Source organism: Eptatretus burgeri, chromosome 8 (genome assembly GCF_056783735.1).
Source record: "Eptatretus burgeri isolate ZD-2024b chromosome 8, Ebu_testis_v1, whole genome shotgun sequence".
NCBI classification, from domain to species: domain Eukaryota; kingdom Metazoa; phylum Chordata; class Myxini; order Myxiniformes; family Myxinidae; genus Eptatretus; species Eptatretus burgeri.
Window position 1 is genome coordinate 11,367,998 of NC_140968.1, and position 27,493 is coordinate 11,395,490.

Consider the following 27,493-nt stretch of genomic DNA (forward strand, 5'->3'; position numbering starts at 1 on the left):
TGTAGGCCAGCTATTGCACATTCTATGGAAATTTAAGCCCACGGCGGCCATTTTGGACGCCATCTTGAAAATAGGCCCTTTCCGGTAGGTGGATTTGAGTAGATTTTTAGTATGTTATTTTGGAGGTCAAAACCTACCCAAAACCGTTGAAAAACCTTTTGTATCAATTTTTTTGGGGTCAAACCACAAATTTACTCTACTAAAATGTGTGTGTGTAGCGCCAGTCTTTAAAAGTAGAACTGTTTAAGTGTTGTAATAATATTCGGTTGTAGCTCTGCATTGTGTCCTTGCTTTTATATGTGCATTGCTGTGAATACGTGCTTGTCTGTGTGTGTGTAATAAAGTGTGCTTGTCCAATTGTTCCCCGTCTCGCTGCGTCCTTTCCTTTGTTGAACCTCCATCTTGCATCACATAAGGGATTAATAGTGGGTTTTAAAACACCCGGTAATTAATCGGAACCGTCAAGGCCGACAATAACTCCGCTCGGTTATCCCTGTAATACGGAACGAACCGCTTAAGCGGTTCGTGTCCGGAGTCGGCCTGTGGCGTGGTCCCATCCCTCGGCAGATTACCCGCGCGGGTACTTAGGTATATCGACATTCGGTGATTCACCCTATTTCGCGCGGGTAGACTGTGGACTGGGTGGTGCTGGGGTTAAACTCCCACCCGTGACTGGTTTCTGGCGGTAGTCCCAGGAGGGTCACGAATGAATTGTCCGTCAGGTGGGCGACGCGGTCGCGATTCGAGTTACGCGGGCGATCGCACGCCGGACGGACCAGAATTCGCAACAGTATGTTTGTCTGTATGTTTGTTTGTTTGTATGTTTGTATGTAATGGACAGCTCTGGAGGCCAGAGGAGTCAACTGATTTTGATGAAACTTGACAGGTAGGTTCATACCCGGAACTAGTTCTATGCTTTTGAGCACCGTTGCTATGGACGCCACCGTTGCCTAGCAACGGGACTTTTAAATTTTTGAAAAATCCTAAAAAAATTATTTTTTCGAAAATCAAAAATTGGCTTCCAGGCTTTTATGCGCACTCTAATCAACCTCTTTGTCAAAAATTTTCAGCCCGATCCATCAAAAACTATGACTAGTATGCAATTATATAGCGACCACCCATGTCGCCTACTGGCTTGTCTGTTTGTCTGTATGTAATGGACAGCTCTGGAGGCCAGAGGAGTCAACCGATTTTGATGAAACTTGACTGGTAGGTTCATACCCGGATCTCGTTCTATGCTTTTGAGCACTGTTGCTATGGACGCCACCGTTGCCTAGCAACGGGACTTTGAAATTTTTGAAAAATATCCAAAAAATGTTTTTTTTTTCGAAAATCAAAACATTGGCTTCCGCGCTTTTATGCGCACTATAATCAACCTATTTGTCAAAAAAATTCAGCCCAATCCGTCAAAAACTGTATGACTAGTATGCAGTTATATAGCGATCACCCATGTCGCCTCCCGGCTTGTTATAAGATCTTTCCAGGTAAGTGGTTTGCTTCGCACCTTCAAGCCATACGACCACCCAAACTTGGTTTTGAATTCCATCATATAAGCATAAAGAGGAGGATATTCATAAAGAACATGCTTCAGAAAAGAAAATGGATTTACAATGTCAGGCAAGGGAGATGTGGAAGAAAATGATGCAAAGAGTTCACATTCTCAAATTTTCACTTTGATTGGCAAACAAAAAACACATTAAAGAAAGTGGGAAGTGAGGGGGGAAGGCGTTTGTTCTAAGACTGGTGACGTCGCAGGGGTCGGAGGATGAGTGGGTGATTGGTTTACATTTGCATTCTGGGAATTGGAACATCTAGAGGAACAATTCTCATTAATCATCATCATAATTTTACTTATTAGCAACAATAATCCATTCGCATAACAATGTGTTTTATGTCCATTACATCATTTTAGTCCGAGGTGTCACTGAAAAGGAACCGTTTGATGGACTTTCCTTTCCACTATTCATGACAATGTTATGTTGGCGTGATGCCCTCCTCTGTCGATGCAGTGAGAATTTGTACACCAGGTTGTGCACTCGAGGGGACTAATGAGCCAGAACTTAAAAAAATATCTGTTATGGTTCGGATTTAATGCGATTTTTCTAAAAGTTGACCAAGTCAGGCATTATAAAATATGTTTTCAAAAGAAAATAAACAATTACAAGTAAAACAGAAGTTCACTGCATCCGGTGCGAAGCTTACAAAAATAATGCAGACGATCACTGTTCAAAGCATGATAGAATTCTGGGGAAATTGAACGTATAGCTGTATATAATGTTAGTTTTACATCTGTTTTTGTATAAGAAAATAAAAGTCATCATAGTCTGTAAAATTCAAGAAGTATATATTTGTTTGTTCGTTCGCTTGCGTTTTAGCATGTTTGTTTGACTTCAATGCATTCCTAAACCGCCAGACCGAATTAGTTGAAAATGGGTGGTTGTACTCAGTGTGTGCAAAGGAATATTACAGGGGTAAAAAAATAAAAACTTCATAGTACAGGGGTTCAGAGTGAGGGCAGGACCCCAATTCTCTCTACACAAATGTGTACCATAAAGCGCCACCTGCTGGGCGCTCGTATTACAACTAATAATAAAATATGCTAATTATTAGCCCGAAAACCATAGACATACTAGAAATGGGACAATTAACCCATCCATAAGGACGGGTTCTTTGCTAGTTATCGAGTTATCTCGCTCCGTCAAGTCATGTTTGACTTCAAGTGACATTCATGATCAGATTTCGCCAAACATCCCTATCCTGCACCGTTTCCCTAAGCTGTAAAATTAATGATTATATATTAATGCATTTTTGTTTTCATTCATATATGCCTCGTGATAGTGTTTTGGGTTCATCTTCGACAAATGTGAGTATCTCGTTCAAAGAACATTTTAAACACCCAACGTATACTACTGCCACTGGAAGAAAATGATGAATCAAATTCCTGCAATATAAATATGGTCGGTCTATAATGTTTTTTAATATAACAATAATTTTCAATCAGTTAAGTTTTTTGATAACATGTTCAATGTTTGATTAGAACTGTGGTATTGATTAGCTTTAATCGAACCAAATTAATTCCACAAACGAATGATATACTCGGCATTGCTTTTGAAGTAAAAACTGTGCAAAGACACATCATTTGATAAAATAGTTTACAAATTAATATTTTTCATGCAGGTTCTTACTTTGCCATCTTCTCCATGAGTTCAAAAAGTGAATGAGAGAACTTTGCAGCAACAGTCGGCGGTTGGTATCTTCGACCTGGGCCCTGCAGCTTACCCAGAGAAGTGCGCTGTACTTCCTTGGTGTGCTCTCGAAACTCATCAGCGACAATCTGCGAGGATCAAGGAAAATATGACGAGGAAAATACCGTACAATCTTGCATCACTATTTTCTGTCGCATTTATAAACCAACCTCAACGAAAACGTTTCATTACTACTTTCGCCAACAAAGGTGGATCGAGGTGATGTTTTTACCCCCGTCTGTTTGCCTGTTTGTGAGCAGGATATCTCAAAGAGTAATGGACAGATTCGGACGAAATTTGGTGGATAGGTTGCGTTTGTGATAAGGACGAATTGATTCGATTTTGGTGAAGTTCTGAATCCAGATACGAGAAGTTTTGAATTTTTAAAGTGATTCTTCATAATGAAGTGGCAAAAACGATAGAGTTGCGGTTCTGCAGGCAATGGCACACAACATATGGAGGTTCCAAGACAGTTATTTCATTAGTATTCATTTTAGATAGCCCTTCCCTTATGTGTAGTGGGTTTATGGGACAATATGCATTGCAAGGGCTTTAGGTAGTTTTTCATTCCATTATTTACCCATCTTTCATTCTATACATTATTTTTCTTCGCTGCACATGAACCTCTCCTTCCTTCAAACATGCATGCACACCAATGACCACAGTAATGGGGGCAGGTCATTTGCATACGTGCGCCATTATCCAACAGATGTACCACTTCGGACTTCGTTAGACTCGAAAACCAATGTTGCAACAATTCATACACCATCAAGATTCCTTTATAAATAAAATCACCACACCATTGGACCAGAACCCAAGCTCGCAAATAATTCAAAATTAAAAAGCTCGCCTCGCCATTAACAGTCTCGACCACAACGCCTCAACCACTATGAACCACCACACCACAACTCACTGTTATGCTTCTGCTACAAACGCCTCAACCAGTCACCACCACCGATGACCACCACTCCCTTTCGGACCAACAGTGAGCAGGGGAAGCACGGCGTACCATTACAGATACTTGGATCGAGATGTTCTAGCATTTAACTTGAAGCACAACAGTGCGTGAGACTCCATTCAATATCATGTGGATAGCACGAGTGTCCGCTCAATTACTGCCCCCATTGGGTGTCCGGCGAGTGTTCGCGGCTCGAGAACACAACCGAATACCCTGACTTCATGTTAACCTCAGAGATGGATCGCATTGTGGAGTTCGGGGCGAGTGAGGCCATTCCCACTGCCAAAGCCTCACATGAATGGAGCTAGTGCCGGGGTAATCATCCCTACACCAATGAGGATGCTGGAAAACACCCATTGCTCTGCTTGATTCGCTCCCAGGTGCCACCCCCCCCCCCCCCCAGCCAGGAGATTATAAAAAGGGCTCAGTTCTCTGGATGCGTGTTCTTCTTCTTAGGGTCACGGTGAGGTGAACAACAGCTGGAAGAAGGGGGCGAAATGAGCGGAACGGAGCACATGGAGCAGAGTACAGACCAAGCAGAAGAGCCAGACACCAGACTGGGCACAGTTTAGATAAACCTTAGCATTTACACGTACAGACCTCTTCACACTTCACGTTAAGACTATATTCTCACATGCTCTTTACTTTGTTTCCAACCCCCCCTTGATCCGCATATTTACACCTTCCTCTCCGCACTTCACCTGCACATCACTGCACCCCCTTCCGACCATATACCATAGATACCCTCAGTTTTCTTCTACCCCCCCCCATCCCTTCCCCACCTCAACAGTGACTGTGTTCGCATTGGTCTATCGACCTCGCTTGGTAACAAAGAGGCCAAAACCACCTCGTACTTTCTCTCTCTCTCCCTCTCTGGACTTTCTAACTTTCTCGGGGAATGATTCTGATGGCACCTCTTTTGTTTGCATAATTAAAAAGATTTAGGATCAGGGTAACTCTGCACGGTGTCTTTTGTATTTGTAAATAATTGTTTTTCTTTTGCTGCATCCCACCAATCCTTGCTTTCGCTGCTGTATGGTTCTTTTGTATTATATCCCTTGCTTATTGTACGGATACCTTTCCTCACCCTTGCTGCAAGTAAAATATTTGTAATTGTAATGTACCCAGTTGAAAGTGTCTTTTCCTCCATTGGTCTGGCATAGTCCGCACGTAGTGTTAGCCGGGAAGTTCTAGCCCACCGATTGGCTCTACACGTTAGCTGGTGTGTACTTGGCATCTCCGCTCGGCTTCACATGATCAGGTAAGATAAAGCAAGTACACATCGAGGGCACGGGCCCCCTTTTGATACTGTCAATCCACCAGAAATAGTAACACATGAAGTAGTGACACCCAGCCTGAATTGGCAGCACCAATCGGTGTTCGTGGTTGATTACCAACCCACTGAACTGTGGAGTTATCCATGGCTGGTGGCCTCAGGAACGGGGGTTCGGGAGGAACTGGAGTGCTTCCCCTCGTGGCGAACCATGAACCCTGGGTTGTAACAATATATAGCACAATATTTCAATGCGTTGTGGATGGATTATGACAAAACTTCATGGATGAGTTGGGTCAGTGACAAGAACAAGCTGATTAGATTTTGGTTCAGGTCCGGATAAAGAATCTGACCTATCGGTGGATACAAAACGTAAACTGTTCAGCCTTGCGGAGGGATGCGCTCCACTGAGTGCTGTTCTAGTTTTCTCCTCTAACCCTTAAAAAGGCAGGTTGTTTTGTTGTTATATTTTGTGCACTAAGTGTGGTGTAGTGGGCCTGCGGGGGCAGGGCATGATGTGGGGAGCGTGGTGGAGGAGTGGTTTTGGAGTGGTCACGTGCTTGCACGGGATATATGAGTGCGCGCCGCCTGAGGCGTGGTTGTAGTTGCTGTAGCCGTTGTGGCCTGTGGAGCCTGTAGGTCGTGTGTCTTGGAGAGTGCATTGAGTACGTAATAAAGTGGAGTTAAGGGCAACGTACGCTCACGCTCTCGCTCGTGGCAATAAAGCAGGGTTGTGCTGTTCCCCCGCTCGTGTCTGCCTTGGAGCACCTCTACCACGACATGACATTTGGCGACGAGTCTGTTCAGATCAGCGTGTGCAGAGTGGTTGGGTTATTGGATCGCGGCAGCGAGTAACTCAGCGCATCCCGCGCGGTTCGAGGTCTACACCGGGCGAGGGTCCCAGAGGAGCGCATCGCGAGGAGCGCATCGCGAGGAGCGCATCGCGAGGAGCGCATCGCGGATTTCGCGCGCCACACGCACAGGCTTCGGGGCCAGGCGTCTCGCCGTCACGGCCGGCTCGAGCATGGCAGAAGGTCGGGGCATGGCGCACGGACGCGTGCTCGTCTTCATCGGAGACGACTTTGAATTGTTTTCTGAACAGTTGGGCTGCTATTTCCACGCGAATGATGTAGACGATGAAAGCGAACGCAAATCGATCTTGCTCGCCTCGCTATCAACGGAACATTGTCGGCTGCTGAGTGATTTGGTATCACTTCATTATCGTGCGCACGGTCACGTTGAGTGGACGACGGCCGCGCTCGGAGTTCGTTTTATTTCTACTTTGCAGACCTCGGGAATGGTTTCTGCAGGGTCACGGCTAAAGGACGAGGGCATGAAGTTCAGCTCGGACGCGGCGTCATGCGGCGCACAAGCTCTGAGGAATGTCCGGGGTCTCGATGGTCGGTGCGCAGCAGATGATCCGGAGGTCAGCGCGATGTTCCAGGCGCGCACGGCCTCACGCACGGTCTTCGGCGCTGGTCGTGGCCGAGCGGTGCAATGCAGTCAGTCGGACGGCGGTCTGAGCACTCGAGGACGTCTACGGTGTGTGTGCCGAGAGTCATTGCCCATCATAACGGTCATGGATGGCGGTGTGCGAAGCGACCCTTACGTCCCGGGTCGAGACTTGCTGCCGGTACGGTGTTCGGTGCATGGCGTACACTTTGACGCCCCAGGTCGAGTCTTGCAGCCTGGGTATGGAGATCCGGGCGACCCGGAGCGGGAGATGCTGCCGATGTTAAACCTGTCTTCAATTGGTCCGGAGGTGACAAGATCAATGACAGTGGAGGTTGAGATGATCGGGGCACTGATGCTGCCAGTGTTGGACCTGGTTTCAATTGGTCCGGAGGTGACAGGACCAATGCCAGTGGAGGTCGAGATGTTCGGGGCACTGATCGGGTGTCGAGTTGAGTCCACTCGTGCTACCCTCGCATTGCACACGTATGCCGGTGAAGCGCTGCCGGCGGTTGGCGGGGCACACGTATTGGTTGCCCATCAGGGTCAGCGGGTTGCGCTCCCGCGGTTCGTGGTGCGAGGGGAGGAGCTCGCAGTTCCTGTTTCGGAGTTCGTACCTCCAGGTGCACCTGTTCCTCCTTCGGGGCACGTACCTCCGTGTGGGCCCGGGCCTCCCTCGAGACGCGAGGGTGAGGTTCCGGCGACGGGGGCCACGACGATGCAACGTGAGCTGCCGTTCATTGCTTCCTGCGACGATGATGTACGGTTCTGGAGCAGCGGGAGCCATGCCGGCTGCGAGGAGCTCTCGCGCTTCGGCTGCGCTCATGATACAATGCGCGCCCGTGTCGTTCAGGCGATTTCAGCGGGGAATTGGAGCGAGCCAGTCGCGTTCAAGAAGTTCGCGGATCGCGACCGTCAACGACAAGCAGGTCATCGCAGGGTCGCGACGACGACCGAGAGACGGACACGTGATGTGATTCATGGGTTGCTGTTTGTTGCGTATTTGATTTTCATTGCTCGAGTGATGCAGTTTAACGTTGTTAAAATAAATGCCGACAGTTCGTGTGTGAGAATATGTTTGGCTGGGATCAATCGATGGGATGTTCGATATGACCAATGTGATATGAAGGGTTTGGGGCGATTGTGGCAAATAAAGAGGTTTTACTGGCCTCCAGCTGCGAGGACAGCCCACGGTTCATTACCCTGTCATGTGTGGGGATTATATTGGGAGAACGCGCTGTACGAAAAGGGAAGTTTGCAACTGCGCAGACGATGTTCTTGTTGCTTTATGGTATGACTGGATTTGATGTGTGGTTTTGTATGGGATTGCTAGGATTGCTGCCGACTAATTGCCGCGTGGGTCTCAGAGATCGACTCAGAGCCGGGGCTGGTTCGCTGTTCAGCGTTCAGCAACTGAGAGCGGTTAAGGCAATTAAAACGGAGTACGTAAAATGAAGAACTATATTGCTCAATTCACAGCATGCTATCCCCACAAGTCCAATGAATGAGACCAACTGAACGTTAAACGAGGGATACTCAATGCTGTGGAAAGCAAGGAGAAGCTCATGTTTTGGGCATTAACTTCATCAGAGCAAAGGAAGGTTAATGGTGGGTTAACACCCGAAGGGTCAGCTTCTCCTTGCTTCCCACGGCCGTTAATACACTTCCATGAATGTTCTGTTGATTCCATTCATTGGGTCGCCGAAATAGGTGACCCTTATTGTCAGTAATTCTGTCTGTTTGTTTGGATGTTTGTTCGTTTGTCATCAGCATAATTGGTAGTAAACGTGGGCGGATTTTGACCAAACTCAGGTGGTAGGTACATCTTATGACCGAGTGCTTTGGAAATTGTGATGGTTGCTCGGGACGCTTTGGTTCCATAGCAACAACCGAAAAACCTTCAAAATCGGTACCGTTCACGCGAAATCAATTGCGAAAGCCATTATCCCACGTAGGGTTATGAAATTTGGCACGAATGATCTACAGGTGATGATGCTCTATCAAATATATTCCGGTTTTTGTGATATATGGAATACTTTACCCGCAGCGCCCCCTACAATTAGGGAATGTGCGAAAAATTGGCGAAAATTGAAGGCCCCCTAGCGACCAGGTGAGTGCATCGATACGAATGATTCATGGTACTCAATGAGTACTACAACTTTGCCTCAGGACATAGTGACCGATTTCACTTTGGTCAGGGGTCAAAGGTCAATTAGTGCAAAAATCGATAATATGCGAGAGCTGGAGGTTTCCTTCGCGCAAAATGCTACTCCTCCGAGGGTTATGGTCGGATGGTCATGAAAATTCACACGAATCGTCTGGAATACATTGTGCACAAACGATCGAGCCGGATTTTCGATTTAGATCTTTGTTCACCCACAGCACCCCCTCGAACTTTGGGGATTTCCGATTTCAAACCGCATTTTCGGTACTTTTCATTCAAATGGATACCGAGTAGTTATCAGTGGATGGAACTGGATGAGATTTGATATGCATAATCTTAAGGTGATTCTCTATCCGCTATATGACATCCATTTTTCTCTATATCTTATAGTTTCCATGCTCGGCGACCCATCGCCACCTACTGACTTGTTACCTTCGCAAACTTTGTTGCAAAGGTTATGTTTCGATCGCTGTGTATTTATTTATTTATTTGTGAATATGTGTGTTTGTTTGTTTGTTTGTTTGTTTGTTATTCACATAACTCCAAAAGTATTGAACTGAATCGCAGCAAATTTGGTGGAATGATTGGTTATTATCCGAGGACCATTTGATTAGATTTTGGGAGTGATCGAGTCAAAGGTCAAGGTCAAGGTCATGAAAAGGTCAAAATCGTCTTTTTACCATAGCACAGCCAATTTGTATCCAATTTGCATGCAACTAATGCCAAAATGTTCAGAATTCAATGCCCCATCTTGTGATATGTGACATGACACAATGACCGAATAACCCTTATTCGCGGTTGGGAGTCAAAGGTCAGGGGGGGTCACGACATTGCAAAATGTGTGGTTTTATTCATAACACGGTCAATTCTTATCCGATTTGCATGAAACCAACACCGAAATGTTGACTGTTCTGTTCCCCACACTCTAATACCAATTACAAAATTAAGAGTACAAAGGTCAAGGTCGAGGTCATGAAAGGTCAAAATCGTCATTTTTGTACAATGAATGTTTGTTTGTTCACAATAAATAACTTATTTTAAAAAAAGAAACTCGTGTGTGCTAAATGCCCCTAAAATGCCAGAAAATAATATCTTATAATGTGACCAGTTGTCATCAGATTGACTTGACACCGACACCCAAAAAGGTCAGGGAGTTCATACAGAAATTGTACAATGTATGTGAATCAGTGTCAAACAGCAGGAAATTTAATGTTTTTAAGCCATCATAACACATATGAGATGGCAGATGTGGTATGGGATTAAATACCCTCACTATCAACGGTTTCTGGGGGGGGAAATGTAGCGTTGGCGAAGGTATGCGCTCTACTGAGTGCCTGTTATAGTTGTTATATTAGTCTGCCAAAGCAGACCAACTCTCTGCAATACACATTCATAAGGGCTGGTTTTTCCATTTTACCATTGCACAATTTTGGCACATTTGTTTGAAAATACTTACATTGCCTTAAGAATACCAATCTGCCAAAAATATATAATGCATAACATTTTTTTCACATTAAGTAATCTGTACACACTTGAAAATAGATTGATTTGGATATGGTGGTGTGATGTTAATGGTATATTAAGGAGAATATAATGTGAATGTGACGAGTGAAAATGTAAGAAACAGATAATGAAATGTCTGCCGGTCAAAGGCATGGTCCGTGTGTCCAGTTTACCTTGTTTGTTTAAGCATATCTCTTAAAGTGACCTTATTGGAGGATTCACCTTAATTCCACTCTGCATAAAAAGTTCCAAAACTTCCTGCCGAACCTGATCGTGGTTTTTATCCAAAAACTTGTGCACCTGCCAGAAAGGAAAACAGGCATTGTAATTAAAATATTTCTTCCTCCAGTTTGTAAGGATCATGGAAAAGTTGTTACACACACCAAGACACAAGACAACACAGAACATACAGCAGTACACCATAAAATTCCAGATGAAGGCCTTGGAGGTGGATAGAAGTTCAGATATGCCAAGGAAGGACTTTGTACTACAAAGGACTTTGTCTGACAAAGGCTGGCTTTGGAGGCCAACTTCGAAATGTGATTTGCCCAAGAAAGATCATAGCTGATAGTGAGACCCAATAGTTTTAATGACTGAACTTTCTCAAGAGGATTGTGAAGAAAGTAGATACGAGGGTTTGCCAGATGGTCCTTTCGGAGAGAGATGGTAAAAGTGTGAGATTTGTTCGGATTGAAAGACATATTCCAAATGTTTGACCATCTTGTGATTTTGTCAAGGCCTGAATAGAGGGAAGAGGCTGCAGCTTGCCTGTCTGAATGATGAGGGATGTCACGGCAGAGGGTGGAGTCATCCACAAATAGATAAAGGGGATTTTCCAGAGGCTCAGAAAGATCGTCAATGAAGATTAGGAATAGGACTAGGCTAAGAACACTGCCTTAAGACACTCCAGCCTTGACAAGGAGAGACGACGAAAGGATTCCGTTGAGAGCTACACATTCACTACGAGAGTAGAGGAAATCAATAACCCATGTGTGGAGTTGGCCCTAGATATCATGGGCAGAGAGTTTGGAGAGCAAGGTGGGATGCCAGGCTGTATCGAAAGCTCAAGATATGCGTTTGTCTTCATCTATCCCCTAAATACTGAGTGCCAAGCAAGGAAGCAGCACATATACTGTTTTTTTTTTTTTACCCTGTGCTCGCAAAGCGAAAATCAGAGTTAAGCGATCGGTAGCGTACGTACATACGTCGTACGTGGCTGCATTTTGTTAAGAGCGTACATCGAAAACCATTCAGCGGAGGAAATTGAAACTTTACCACGTTACATGACCGTGTAATATAGCGGTCACTCTTTTGACGTCAACATAGGCCAAAGGTCAACATCGGACAATTTCCTAAAATCCTCACTTTTCATCCGATTGACTTGAAATTTGAACAGGATTTTTACAAAACTGATCATCATGCGTCACATGGTCTCGCAGTCATATTGGATCGAAGGGAAAAAAAATCTTTGAAAATATTCGTCAGAGAAACCGCTTAACAAAACAATTCAAAATTTAAATAATTGATCAATTACCGATGGAAAATATGGTTTGATAAAGATGACATCATCGGTCACGTGGTCTGGCAGCCATATTGGATCAAAGAAAAGAAAAGAAAAAACCCTGAAAAAACAAAATAGTTGGCTCACACCAAGTCCTTCTCAAGACTCTGTGGGTATGTATTCTATGAATACCATGTAGTGTTTATTTAAGTTTTTGGTTTGGCTCGACCAGGATCAAAATTTGAGCAGGTCTGGTGGTTTCCAGCTCTTTCCTGAGCACACAGTCACAAGGCATTGCTTTTGCCATCCTCGGGGAGGTGGGGGGATAAATGGGGCTTGAGGATCTGGCTGAAATGTAGTTCATTTAATGTGCAACAGAGACAGATTATGGAGGAAATCAATTTGTCGACAAGCTTGTATTGGAAGCTTGTAGACACATTGCAGTGGGGGAAGGGTCACGGTTGTCCGCTCCGAAACAAAACTTTGACACATCCTCTCTCATTTTCATTGATGAAAGCAAAAGTCCTTTTATGAAAGCAAAAGTAATAACACATTACCTGGTATGTCACTTTCCCAGCATAATGCTTGATTGAGAACTCTGGAAGTGGCATTTTTGGCTTGCAGTACAGAGGGTTGCTCACATGGTGATAGTGGCACTTTTGAAGAAATGTTTGGTCTGTGGCCTGAAAATAAGATAATAAAATGACAAAGTTATATTGGTGAAAGCAAAGTTAATCAACGAAATAAAACTTGCTCGGGTAACTTGCACAACCTGTAAAATACCTATACACCCAACAAAAAAATGTCGGGAAATCAATTACATACAAAAGGCACGTGTCACTGTTTTGGATGCAGTTCATACTATAGTTGTTAGTGTAACAGACAGACAAGTGCACTATTTCAAGGCATACTAGCTCATAGGTGCCTCAAACTTCCTCAACCATCAGCACAATGAACCTGAAAACAAAATAAAAAATGGAAACAGGTACTCGTATGTGGGTACTGGAAGCAGTACGTTATCAGTAACAGTAAATAGTCGAGAAATATCTGCACCGAAACCAGTCAGAGACACAGCCAAGCAAATCGTCTAAATTACCTCCACCACTGAAGATGGACGGAGGTTACGTTTTCACCCGTCTGTCTGTCTGTTTGTCTGTTTGTCTGTGAGCAGGATATCTCAAAAGGTTACGGACGGATTTGGACAAAACTTGGTAGAGAGGTTGGGTGGGTGGCGAGGAAGAATTGATTCAATTCTGGTGATGATCCGGATCTGGAGCCGAGAATTTAAGTGATTCTCCACCATTGAGAGGTAGGGCCAAAAACGATATATAGCAAGATATCTCAAAACATGGACCGATTTGGACGAAACTTGGTGGATTAGTTGGGTCGGTGACAAGAACAATACGATTCGATTTTGAAGGTCCGGATCCAGATTCGGCCGATCAGTTGGATACAAAATGTAAACTCTTTTGCCTGGCGGAGGTGTGTGCTCTACCGAGTGCCGTTCTCGTCATCAATGTGGAAGGTTGAAGCCGATATCATTACCTCCAACACATAAGGTGGACAGAGGTTATGTTTTCACCCCTATCTGTCTGTTTGTTTGTTTGTTTGTCTGTCTGTGAGCAGGATATCTCAAAAGGTTATGAAAAGACTTGCACAAAACTTGTTGTAAAGCCCTGTTATTCATTGCACAGCCTGCGAGCCACTGGCGGTCCCTGGTGGCCGAAAGTGCGGCCCCTGACATGCAGCCAATGATACACAAATGTGAAAACGCCCCATCATAATTCGCAATAAATGCTTTTTAATGGTTTCAAATGAGTGTTCCAACACGAAGAATAACTCCATCAAGATATGGTTGCAGTATACAAACAATTAAGCTTGCAGCTCAGTTAATCACAACGAAGAAGGGTATGTGGAGGAGGGGCCGCATAGCAGCCATTCTGGAGTCCTGCAGGCGGTGTGGCAGCTCTCCCTCCGATGTCTTATCGGCAAAAGTGGCCCCCCTCTAAAAATAGTGAAGATCACTGGTGTAGAGGTTGGGTGCGTGACAAAGACAAAATGATGAGATTTTGGTGAAGATCCAAATCTGGATACGAGGATTTTTTTTAGTGATTCTTCACCATTGAGAGCTTGAGCAAAAAACAATATATAACACGATATGTCAAAAAGGTTGTGGATGAGTTTTGACAAAACTTGGTGGATGAGTTGGTTGGGTGACAATAACAAGCCGATTCAACTTTGATTCAGGTCAAGATCCAGATCCGGCCTATCAGTGGGCTACAAAACGTGAACTGTTCAGCCTGGCGGAGGTACACGCTCCACCGAGTGCTGTTATACTTATTCTATGTGTCTATAGTCGGTGAAATTAGGATACATCTCTCACACTTATTGTTTGCCAGTGATATTAACAATGTGTTGTCAATACCATCGAGTGCCACTACATTGGCACTTACAATGCTATGAAACAATTGCCAAAACTAGAGGGTGTTTCAAAAGAAACAGTGCAGTAGAAACTTTAAAACACCTCTTGTGCAAAAAGGTGTCCTTCATCGAAAAGTATTTGTCGTCAAATCCAGTACAACAAAGACATGTCAGAAGTAAAAGAAGATTGAATTTGAAAAATTCTTGAACAGTTACAGCAAGCATTGTAATTTTAAGATTATCAAACACATGAAACACATCTTCAGTGCACTGTTACTTTTGAAGCACCCTGTCTAAGGGATGTCATGATCCGTCCCAGTTTGTCCGACGTGACAATTAGGTTTTGCGCGGCTGTACGTACGATACCTTGCTGGAAAACAACAATCCTGTAAAACAAGGATAGACAAGGCATATAGGACAACCTCCTAGATGCTGCGTGTAATCAGGAGGTAGATGAGGAAGCCTAATAATTACACTGAACAACAAATTTCAAAAATTTTTTTTTACTGGAGATGTGTAAAGTGATTAAGACTAATTTGGGTACGCTGATTTCAAAAATCATAACCGTTTTGCTGTATCACGTCAGGATTTTCAGGAACAGAAATATTCCCATTGCCTAGAAGTCAGGATTTCAATGAAATTTACATATGTCTTTAACATGTCTATTTCGTACAATTGTTGTTAACTTGTGTTATATTTCTTTCTTTCAGGTAAAGATGAGTAGGCGTTCCTGTACCAATCATCCTGACAACTTCTGTTATGTCTGTGGTCGGTATACCAAAAAAGATCAACAGCGAAGTATATCTACAGCAGTGAAAATGAAGGCCGCCTACTTTCACTACTTCGGGTGTAAGGTGGGGGACCAAGAACAGAGCTGGGCACCACACATCTGCTGCACAAGCTGTCACACAACCTTGACTCAGTGGTTGGTGGGCAAGCGCGCGAGCATGCCATTTGCGGTGCCCATGATATGGCGTGAGCCGCAGAATCATCATGATGATTGTTATTTCTGCTGCACAAGCATCGCCGGCTTCAACAAGAAGAATAAAGGTCACATCAAGTACGCTGACTGCGTCTCTGCTCGTAAACCTGTGCCTCATGATGACGAGAACCCCGTTCCAACACCTCCAGCTGATCAGAACATAGCTGTAAGCAGTGGTGAAGAGGATGGTGATGATGAACCTTTTGAACCCGACACTCAAGAATCACACCTTCTGAACCAGGGAGACTTAAATGATCTTGTAAGAGATCTCTCGCTGTCAAAGGCGAAGGCAGAGCTGCTTGGATCAAGGCTGCAGCAGTGGAATCTACTTGAACCTAACACCAAGATATCCTTGTTCAGAGCACGTCACAGAGACATGGCTGAGTTCTTTGAGATGGAAGACACGATGACATTCTGCAGTGACATCAACGGTCTGTTGAAAGAACTTGGGTGTGATCACGATCCTGCAGACTGGCGCCTCTTCATCGACTCGGGGGAAAACAGCTTGAAGGCTGTTTTGCTCCACAATGGCAACGAGAAACCATCAGTCCCACTGGCTCACGCGTTCGGCATGACAGAGACCTACGAGACTATGCGGCAGCTGCTTGATTCCATCAAGTACAATGACTTCAACTGGCACATCTGCGGAGACTTGAAAGTGGTGGCGCTGTTGTTAGGGCTGCAGTCAGGCTACATGAAATACATGTGCTTCCTTTGTCTCTGGGATAGCAGAGACGACAAGAATCACTGGACGAAGAAAGATTGGGAAGAGCGAAAAAGAGCATGTACCTGGTCGACACAACATGAAGCATGTCGCCTTGTCGACCCAGCCAAGGTTTTCCTTCCACCACTCCACATAAAGCTCGGCTTGATGAAAAGTTTTGTACGGGCAATGGATCTGAATGGGCGTGGGTTTTTATACCTCAAGGAAAAGTTTGGCAACACCTTGTCGGAGGCCAAGATCAAGGCTGGTGTCTTTGTTGGACCGCAAATCCGACAAATTATGAAGGACGAAACTTTTCCCACAACTCTAAACCCCAAAGAGCTGGCAGCGTGGAGGAGCTTCAAAGCTGTGACGGACAACTTCTTGGGGAACGAGCGCGCGGACAACTATGAAGAAATAGTGCAGCAGCTGCTGGAGTCCTTCAGGAAACTTGGCTCCAGGATGTCCCTGAAAATCCATTTCCTACACCAGCACCTGAACTTCTTCCCTGACAACTTGGGAGCAGTCTCGGACGAGCACGGCGAGCGATTCCACCAAGAGATTTCACTCATGGAGACGCGTTACCAAGGGCGGCACAACCCGAACATGATGGGCGATTTCTGCTGGTTCCTGCATCGTGAAACTGACACAGAGCAGCACAAACACAAAGCCAAATGCCTAAAGCATTTTTAATTACATTCTAGTGGAGTTTTTCTGTAATTTCTATAATTTTGAAGCATTCATGATGAAATAAATGAATAAATGAATTTTTGTAAATTTCATTGAAATCCTGACTTCTAGGCAATGGGAATATTTCTGTTACTGAAAATCCTGACATGATACAGCAAAACGGTTATGATTTTTGAAATCAGCGTACCCAAATTAGTCTAAATCACTTTACACATCTCCAGTAAAAAATTTTTGTTGTTCAGTGTTATTGATGAGATAAATAATTCCTGATATATTGATCATAACAAACAACACATCCACACTGACTTTGTTTAAATAAATTATTTAATGTTGTTGCTAACCAGGAACATGATAAAGATTGAAACGTAAAAGTGATGGCAATTGAAAATTAATGCCACGGGATGCTCATCCTGCTGCAAACTCTTTGGCATGCTCGCCTGCTCGACGTGCGCGTCTCACGTTTCATGGTAACGACTTGCTTTCTTGACAACACAGGTGAGCGTAAATGGTTATGGCACAAAGTTAGCTCGATCGTGGAGACGTGGCCTTAACCCACATCACAAATCACCATGAATAACATCAACGGTCAACACAACCACAAGATGTGGACTAACACCACCTGCAAGGAATTAGTCCTTTGTTTTTTCAAAATAAAATAAATTTATTTCAGTTGAAATATTAATATAATCAGGAGGTGGACATCAAGTCTAATGCCACGGCAGAATGGCTTAATTTGATGATGGTACGAGTCAGCATGCTTCAAGTTGTCACACAAAGATGGCTGAACATGTGCTTGAAGGAACCAGGGTAAACACTTATCCTCACTGCAATGAGTTTGAGTTGGCTTGATCAAACAGTTGATAGCTCAACCATGTCATGCGAAGCAATTACCAACAACACCACGTAACAGATCTGGTGTGAGTTACATTTACTGAAGTCAAAGCCACATGCCACATCACCCAGTCGACATAATTTGGTCGGCCCAAGGCAACCAATTCATTTTGCACCTGGATGCGTGACAACTTCGTTGTTGCATTGTCAAATCATCGCTTCAGGCTGAAGATATCAACTTTCTGTCATCATCGTGCTGGGAAGAACTGTGGGATTAATTATATTTCATGACACAATGTAATGTAGAACATGATATTGGCTGAGCCCAAAGACCAGCAGCTTGGGGTCGGGTGAGTAAAGGCATATGATGTTGTGCCGATATGGTCGAGATTGCTTCTTAGCCACGGAAATATCCGGGGCGACGTTTTGAAGCGGACAATGTTTTATATTTTCCTTGAAAACTTTGCCAACAGCTAAGATCTTTCATACTCTTCCCTCCAGGCAGCGTTCCGTCACCTCATGCCAGTCACCCCCATCCTGCTCATGATCTTCATTACCCCCATTAACCCCTATTAATTCGTCCTGGTGTGTGTGTGTGTCACATTCATCAATTTGTTGCTGGCTCGTCCCACTGCAATATTTCATGTTAATTTATTCGTTTTTTTGTGCTATTCCTTTCATATTGTCAGGGCCTTAATGGCCTTTTCAAGGCCTGGTTTGGATATAGTGGGGCTGATCTAATAGAACTATTAGCTGATCAATTGTGCACTTTCCCTTAACCCTGCATTAGTCTGCTGTGTCATTCAAACATGGTTGGTCTGGTGGGGTGTTTACACAGCCCAATGCTTGAATCCCACACAAATAAAATGCACACAAAAAAATGTGGGGTGCCAAAACACCCCATGGGACTAACGCAGTGTGGGACTAAAAGCATGAAACTTGGCACATGGTTAGAGTAATACAATACAAAGATTTTTAGTCCAGGGGCCACCGGAAATTGCACCCCGTATGGTGGCCATCTTGGATTTCAAAATGGCCGCCAGTGTGGCCCTGTTTTGTTAAATATCTCCTTAACTGGTACAGATATCGAGACAGTTGAACCGCCTATACCTACATTTTACGGCTCTAGGAAGCCAATGGTGACATAAAATGTTTGAAAATTGTGGCTGCCATCTTGAAATCCAAGATGGCCGCCATTGTCAAACTATTTTGCTCAATATCTCATTAAGTAGTAAAGATATCAATACAGTTTTTAAAACTGATCGTCATAATTATGATAGTTTTTAAGTAGTAAAAAAATTTTTTTTTTCAAACATTTCAACATCATTATATCATGTTAGTTGGGAATTTACATATCCACAATACTCAAAAAATAAAATATGTTTGAATGTATGTGTGTTTGTTTGTTTGTTCGTCCTTTATAGGTGGCCGAACCGTTGGATGGAATGAGATGAAACTTGGCATGAGTGATCCTTGGGACATGAGAATGGACATGGGGGGGTCAAGTTCAAGGTCAAAGGTCACGGGGTCAAGGTCACCGGGTAACTTCAATTTCTCAATTTCATCCGATCGAGACGGGACCAACACCATTCGACAGATAATCAAAATTAAATGACAGTTGAGTGACGACATTCACTTCCGACTTCCGGTTTTCGAGTTATGATGTCATAAATTGACTAAAACGTCAATTTTTCATGTTTGTTTGTCCTTTATAGACAGCCAAACCGTTGGATAGAATGAGATGAAACTTGGCATATGTGATCCTTGGGAACGGACATAAGGGGATCAAGGTCAAGGTCAAAGGTCAAAGGTCACGGGGTCAAGGTCACTGGATAACGTCAATTTCTCAATTTCATCCGATCGAGACAGGACCAACGCTATTCAACAGATAACTGTACCCGCCCATGGGCGGGTACTTTGCTAGTTTCACTACTATGGAGGTTGTGGATAATAATTAAAGATACTCCTGAGCAAAATCGTACCTGTGGAAAGGTGCTCTGATCATCAAGGATGCGAAGAATTCCATAGGGCCTCTGAGAGAGAAGGAGCAGACAGGGCTGATTGTCATTGAATGCAATGTTCTGCCAGTTGATCTTTTCTTTCTCATAAATCTCCTGCACACATCATTAAAAAAAATCATTATAGTGAATGGAAAAATCCTCTATCTAACATTCTAGCTTTCAGTGGATCATCAACATAATTACACATAATCTCGACCTAAAAAAAAAGCAAAAATCTCTCTCTCCCTCTCTCCGTCCTTGTTTGTAATGTGCTCTATGCACGGCCACATCTTTTAAGTTACAAACTCCAAACTTAGGGTACAAATACAACTTTGTGTGGGGGGGTAACATAGGCTATGTGGCCGCGGCCTCACGCGGGAGAGTCAGGGGAGGGGGCATAAATTCTCTATGTAAATGTGTATTGTGTAGCGTTAGCTGGTGGTGGTGGCAGAGGGTATTACTATTTCCAAATTTCCTTTGGCTACAAAGTGTTACTTATTGATGTTTCTCTTCCCATACAACACGGGGCAAATTTGCTTGGTGCAGATATAACTGACAATGACGATTCCTCATGATATACAAAAAAATTACACAAATATGAGGATTCTCAATATTGGTATAAGCACACCTCAACTGATGGAGAAACCTCCCAAGAAACACGCACCTGCTCCTGTTTGAAGATTATACGGTTGAAGAAGAATTGTAGGTACTCATTTGCATAATTTATGCAGAGCTGCTCAAAACTATTCATTGTCAGATCCTGCAGGGAATACATTTCTGAACGATTAATGAAAAGAAGACACGAATAGAAAGACATAATATTCTTCAACTACTATCTGCGAGTGTTGAATTGGATTTGTACTATCCCATCTCATCAGAAGGTGACTGCAAATGAAAGAAATGTGTTGGCATCAGGAAAGATAATCAGGAAATAAAGTTGAACTTTGATCAGGCTAATGGCACACAATGGTTTACTCCAGTTAAAAGGCACAATGGGAGCTTCAAAGTACATACACATCTGGGTTACCTTGTTGGGTATGTCTTCAAAAGAAGTGTATATTATAAGTGCGTTGCCGATACACACTTGGCTTTGGTTTCTCAGGTGTTTTCATCGATGTTGAGATGCCCAGGTGCTTCTGCCAAATTGAGCTGGATATACTGTATGATGCTGTTACTGCACCAAGGCTGGGCAGTATTCATTGAAACAACTTAGACGATAGTGAGAACTGGGGCTTCTTACATTAGCAAGCAGCTTCGTTTTACTTAGGATGTCTGCCATTTTGTATCAATGGCTTTTTTTTTAATACATGGTCAATGCTTGTGGAAGAGCAAATAATGGCTTCTAAAGGCTATGGCCTCCAAAGCCTGAGCTCGTGACCACATACAAAGCTTTTGTGACCACTACACCAAAAGAGAGAGAGAGAGAGAGAGAGAGAGAGAGAGAGAGAGAGAGAGAGAGAGAGAGAGAGAGAGAGAGAGACAGAGAGAGATTTGAGCGAGAGAGAGAGAGACAGAGAGACAGAGAGAGTTTTGAGCAAGAGAGAGAGTGACAGAGAGAGATTTGAGCAAGCGAGAGAGAGAAAGAGTGAGAGTGAGAGTGAGAGTGAGAGTGAGAGTGAGAGTGAGAGTGAGAGTGAGAGTGAGAGTGAGAGTGAGAGTGAGAGTGAGAGTGAGAGTGAGAGTGAGAGTGAGAGAGAGAGAGAGAGAGAGAGAGAGACAGAGATTTGAGCAAGAGAGAGAGTGACAGAGATTTGAGCAAGAGAGAGAGTGACAGAGATTTGAGCAAGAGAGAGAGTGACAGAGAGAGATTTGAGCAAGCGAGAGAGAGAAAGAGAGAGAGTGAGAGTGAGAGTGAGAGTGAGAGTGAGAGTGAGAGTGAGAGTGAGAGTGAGAGTGAGAGTGAGAGTGAGAGTGAGAGTGAGAGTGAGAGTGAGAGTGAGAGTGAGAGTGAGAGTGAGAGTGAGAGTGAGAGTGAGAGAGAGAGAGAGAGAGAGAGAGACAGAGATTTGAGCAAGAGAGAGAGTGACAGAGATTTGAGCAAGAGAGAGAGTGACAGAGATTTGAGCAAGAGAGAGAGTGACAGAGAGATTTGAGCAAGAGAGAGAGAGAGAGTGACAGAGAGATTTGAGCAAGAGAGAGAGAGAGTGACAGACAGATTTGAGCAAGCGAGAGAGAGAGAGTGACAGAGAGATTTGAGCAAGAGAGAGAGAGAGAGAGAGAGAGAGAGAGAGAGAGAGAGAGAGAGAGAGAGAGAGAGATTTGAGCAAGAGAGAGAGAGAGAGTGACAGAGAGAGATTTGAGCAAGAGAGAGAGAGAGTGACAGAGAGAGATTTGAGCAAGAGAGAGAGAGAGTGACAGAGAGAGATTTGAGCAAGAGAGAGAGAGAGAGAGTGACAGAGAGAGATTTGAGCAAGAGAGAGAGAGAGTGACAGAGAGAGATTTGAGCAAGAGAGAGAGAGAGAGTGACAGAGAGATTTGAGCAAGAGAGAGAGAGAGTGACAGAGAGAGATTTGAGCAAGAGAGAGAGAGAGAGAGTGACAGAGAGATTTGAGCAAGAGAGAGAGAGAGAGAGTGACAGAGAGATTTGAGCAAGAGAGAGAGAGAGAGAGTGACAGAGAGATTTGAGCAAGAGAGATGCGAGAGAGAGAGATGCGAGAGAGAGAGAGATGCGAGAGATGCGAGAGAGAGAGAGATGCGAGAGATGCGAGAGAGAGAGAGAGATGCGAGAGATGCGAGAGAGAGAGAGATGCGAGAGATGCGAGAGAGAGAGAGAGATGCGAGAGATGCGAGAGAGAGAGAGATGCGAGAGATGCGAGAGAGAGAGAGATGCGAGAGATGCGAGAGAGAGAGAGATGCGAGAGATGCGAGAGAGAGAGATGCGAGAGATGCGAGAGAGAGAGAGATGCGAGAGATGCGAGAGAGAGAGAGATGCGAGAGATGCGAGAGAGAGAGAGATGCGAGAGATGCGAGAGAGAGAGAGATGCGAGAGATGCGAGAGAGAGAGAGATGCGAGAGATGCGAGAGAGAGAGATGCGAGAGATGCGAGAGAGAGAGATGCGAGAGATGCGAGAGAGAGATGCGAGAGATGCGAGAGAGAGATGCGAGAGATGCGAGAGAGAGATGCGAGAGATGCGAGAGAGAGATGCGAGAGATGCGAGAGAGAGATGCGAGAGATGCGAGAGAGAGATGCGAGAGATGCGAGAGAGAGATGCGAGAGATGCGAGAGAGAGATGCGAGAGAGAGATGCGAGAGAGAGATGCGAGAGAGAGATGCGAGAGAGAGATGCGAGAGAGAGATGCGAGAGAGAGATGCGAGAGAGAGATGCGAGAGAGAGATGCGAGAGAGAGATGCGAGAGAGAGATGCGAGAGAGAGATGCGAGAGAGAGATGCGAGATGCGAGATGCGAGATGCGAGATGCGAGATGCGAGATGCGAGATGCGAGATGCGAGATGCGAGATGCGAGATGCGAGATGCGAGATGCGAGATGCGAGATGCGAGATGCGAGATGCGAGATGCGAGATGCGAGAGAGAGAGAGAGAGAGAGAGAGAGAGAGAGAGAGAGAGAGAGAGAGAGAGAGAGAGAGAGAGAGAGAGAGAGAGAGAGAGAGAGAGAGAGAGAGAGAGGTCTCAGGATTGAAAGACATGTTCCAAGTGTTTGTCCAGTTTGTGATTTTGTCAAGGTCTTCAATAGGGTAGAGGCTGCTGTCTCTCAGAAAAATGAGGGATGTCATGGCAGAGAGTGGAGTCATCAGCAAAGAGTTAAAAATGATTTTTCAGAGTCTGTGAGATCATTGATGAAGATTAGGAATAATACGGGGCCTTGATGAATAATATGGATGAGGAATTTAGAACACTGAATTGGAGTACTCCAGCCTTAACAGGGAGAGGAGATGAAAGTGTTCCGTTAAGAGCCACCCACAAGTTGTCTCCAGGAGTGGAGTTAGCCTTGGATTGAACAGGCAGACAGTTTGGAGAGCAAGGCAGGATGCCAGAATGTATTGAAAGCTTGAGATATGCCCAGAGAGATGCCCATGGTCTCACGTCTGCTTTTCAAGCCTCTTGATAAGTGGAACCAGTGATTAAGAGAGGTGCTTGGTGAGCATTAAGCGAGCCATTTGCAAATGGAACAGCACCTCATTTTAGCAAAAATGGCTGCTGCAGTCAAACTCAAAACTATTTGTGGCTATATCTTCAACTTTGTGATGACAGAGGACATGATTGAAATGTGCATTTCATTTTCTTTATTGCTGCTTCTACTTTTCATCCATATTCTTTAAAATCTACAAACTTGCAAAACCCCTCTACCTCCTCCCAAAATGCACAATAGCAGGTCCTTGTAGATAAGTTGAGGGTCGGGTGGGAGGCTGGTGTGTTCCATTAGCAAGCGACTTGCTTACCACTCGCCAAGCAGCTTGCTTGAGTCGAAGCACTCAAGCAAGCACTCCAACGGAATGGAGTTCTCAGGATCGCTTGACATCATGGCAGTCTTCATGTAAAGTGTGAACAATGCTACTGTGGTCCTTGAACAAATGCTGTCCGGGCCGTCGTTTTCAGTTTCACTCAATCCTCTCGTAACAACTTCCCCAAATGAATTGATTGTCTTAGCAGCAGCTGCAGAGTACGAAGAAGAGGAAAAGAAAGAAATAAATGGGGAGTTAGAAGGGGGAGTCCCCTGCCAAGTTTATCTATGGACCCTACCACTGTGCATGTTGGGGAGGGGGTAAAAGGGTTTTGCATGTTTGTATGTCTTGAAGAATTAAGATGAAAAGTAGAACAATAAAAAAAATGAAATGCACGTTTAAATATCATCCTCTTTGGTAGCAAAATTGAAGATTTAGCCACCAATCGTTTTTAATTCGACTACGCCGGCCATTTTTGCGAAAATGTGGAGGTGTTCTGTTCGCAAGTAGCTTGCTTAGCACTCGTCAAGCACCTGTTTAATCACTTGTTCCGCTTGCCAAGCGGATTGCAAAGCGGTTGATATGGAATGGCTGGCTCGGCAAGCGATAGCAAGGCGCGTGCGAAGGGAACGTCCCCCCAGTGTTGTGTTTAGTTACCATGGAGGTAGCTAGCGCTCGCCAAGCCAGCCGTTCATTATCAAGGGTTTCGAATGGTGTGCTTGCTTGAGTGCTTAAGCAACTTGGCGAGCGCTCTACAAAAAAAACTTGGTAACTGAACACACAACCTGGTTTGTTCTTAAAGCTTGTCAGGTTGTGGGTATAAACTGTTGGATGATATACTCCAAAGTGAACTTATAACAAAGGAAAACCTTTTAAAAGTACCATTTTCTTAAAATGCTCTCTCTCTCCAGTAAGCATTTGTCATCATTACCATTCAGCTGCATGACGCATGACAATCTGGGGCGACGGATCAAAACGTGCTGATATGTTCTGAGCCTTATCCCAATTGTCCCAACACCTTCTCTAATTTGTCTTAAGAACAAAGGGTTGCTCAGTTTTCCATCAGGACACTTTGACAATGTTGTCATCAGCATAAAGTAAGAAATTATAGTATATATTGCACACATAAAAATAGGATATTAAAGCTGGGTCAGTTTGAATGAGGGGGGGTCATCAAAACAACCGATTTTAGAGTGATAACTGAAATACTGTGCTGGAAGGTTTCAGTGGAAAAACAGCAATGGGTTTATAGTTTGAAGAATTTGCTTTCAGGCTTCTATTTCCATGTTTCCAGTTGCAGTGAAGACCAGTGTGACCACTCCTCATTTTCATAAATACCAAGGTGAGCCAATGAAAAAAGCCAAGAATTCACAAGGTTTCGGAAAAGCGATGCTAATAGAAAACCTATACGCCAAGAAAACCTATAGAAAACCAATACGCCAAGGTGAACAACGAATAGCCAAGATCTTGTGAAAAAAAGCCAAGGAGTGGTCACACTGGTCAAGACGGACGGCCGCTACTACGGTACGACGGTATCCAAAAAGCATTCCCACTCATCCAGCATGCTGTGAGCTGTTCAAGGAGAAAGCAATTTCATGGCCTTGAAGGTCTCAGCTGTCATGGTTGTCAAAAAGAATAAAAAAAAAGACTTGTTTAGAAATTGTCATCTTGATTATTTCAAGTGTTATCAGAGTAATTCCACATTACATCTCTTTCACAAAGCATCTGATTATAAGCTTTTCATTCCATGAGATTGCCTAAAGAACACAATGAAACATTTTACTCTTGCCAAAGTGTATTACATTTGGGTCGGTTTGTCTGTCTGTCTGTCTGTCTGTCTGTCTGTCTACACATAATGTGTTAACATCGGACAAAACAGCACCTGGTGGTAGCCGGTAGTGTAAGTCATCATTTTACAACTAAATACCTCCAGAAAGTCTGTAAAGCTTCATGCGAGTTCGTCCATAAAGTATGTACAGTACTATTACAATGCGAGCCCGTCTATAAAGTACATACTTTTGGAACGTGAGTACATCTATAAAATGCATACGATTGGAACGTGAATCTCGAATAAAACTGAAAAGGTCTGTTTGTCTGCTGAATGAACATCAACCTACATTGTCAATGCATTGTCTACGCACCACACAAACACGAACACAACAGCACACAAAACAAGTCCCGCCGAGGGTGTGCAATCTCCGATTGCTCCTTCCAGTTTATAATGAAGGACATCGATTCAAGCTCTAATTAAATTGTTTTTAGTTAGGTTTGGAATCGAACACAGACGAGAGAGCTCAAAGGCAAGTAAGTGCACCATCCTGTCAGAGAGTTTAGTACATTGATGTAGATACATGATTCAATTTTGGCTTTGTCTGTTTATTTTTGTGGGAAGTGTGCTGTCGTGGAACATAGTTGCAGGGAGAAATTAGAACGGCACATGGTCGTGTGCATACTCTCACCTTGGTGTGCGCTCATTCTTAACAAAAATATCATTATTAACTGAATATGCTACTATTATGGCCCACTGATATTGTGGCTCCGTGAACCCTATTATGTTACATACATTGCCATTATCTAGAGCGGTGGGCTTGGGATCCCCGGGTCGTGAGTTCAAATACCACTCAGATGTTGAATTAATACCAGGTGGGGTTGACTCTGCCTGTCATCCTTCCGAGGTCCGCAAAATGAGTGCCAGCTTGCTGGTATCCTGAGTCGGAGTGGTGACCCATCCAGAATTGTGCCCAATAGCCCAGGAGACTGCTTAGGCAGCACCGACGCTCTGCTCAGAGTATAGTCCCGATGGATGGATGGATGGATGGATGGATGGATGGATTGCCATTATCTGTAGCTTTATTGATTAATCATTACGATATTTAACAACCACTTTTGTGCACATAAAGGCTAAATTGCATGTTTTAAACGTTTATCTTCAATTCAATATGAATACCAGACCACATGACCAGTGGCATAAATTAAATTATTCACTCACATTGGGGTGTAGATGACATATATTAATTTAAAAAAATTTGTGATAACGATTTCAATTCAACCAATTATGGCTGGAATTGTCCCAACACTTCACCAATGACGTCATTGTTATCACCCGATATACCCCATGGGGATTTGATGACATTTGCCGAGTTTCAATTTTTTTCGTTGAGCGGTTGCGGAGATGTCCAAATGTTTTCCTTTAATCCAATATGGCTGCCATACCATGTGACCTACAACATCAGAGTTATCAATGAAATATTCTCCATGGGGAGTCCCTCATGTGTTTAAAGTTTCACATCGATTGGACAGCGGTTGCAGGAAAAAAAAAATTAAACTGAAAAATATATAGATGTAGGCGAACACAGACAGACAGACAGAC

General features: G+C 44.1%; 1 protein-coding gene across 8 annotated transcripts in view; it reads right to left on the reverse strand.

Annotated features, from left to right (window-relative positions):
• MYO15A (myosin XVA) overlaps nucleotides 1–27,493 on the reverse strand; it is a 374,107-nt gene that overhangs the window by 172,081 nt on the left and 174,533 nt on the right. For 7 of the 8 annotated variants that reach the window (XR_015060712.1, XM_085890857.1, XM_085890855.1 and 4 more), the window contains 5 exons: nucleotides 20,388–20,483; nucleotides 19,706–19,837; nucleotides 12,654–12,779; nucleotides 10,818–10,895; nucleotides 3,186–3,334 (listed from right to left, as the gene is read on the reverse strand). Coding sequence is in view for 7 of the 8 variants with exons in the window: in XM_085890857.1 (XP_085746983.1) it covers nucleotides 3,186–3,334; nucleotides 10,818–10,895; nucleotides 12,654–12,779; nucleotides 19,706–19,837; nucleotides 20,388–20,483 (581 nt within the window). In the remaining variant the exon portion in view is untranslated. The remainder of the gene's footprint in view (nucleotides 1–3,185; nucleotides 3,335–10,817; nucleotides 10,896–12,653; nucleotides 12,780–19,705; nucleotides 19,838–20,387; nucleotides 20,484–27,493) is intronic. The other variant, XM_085890856.1, reaches the window with a different exon arrangement.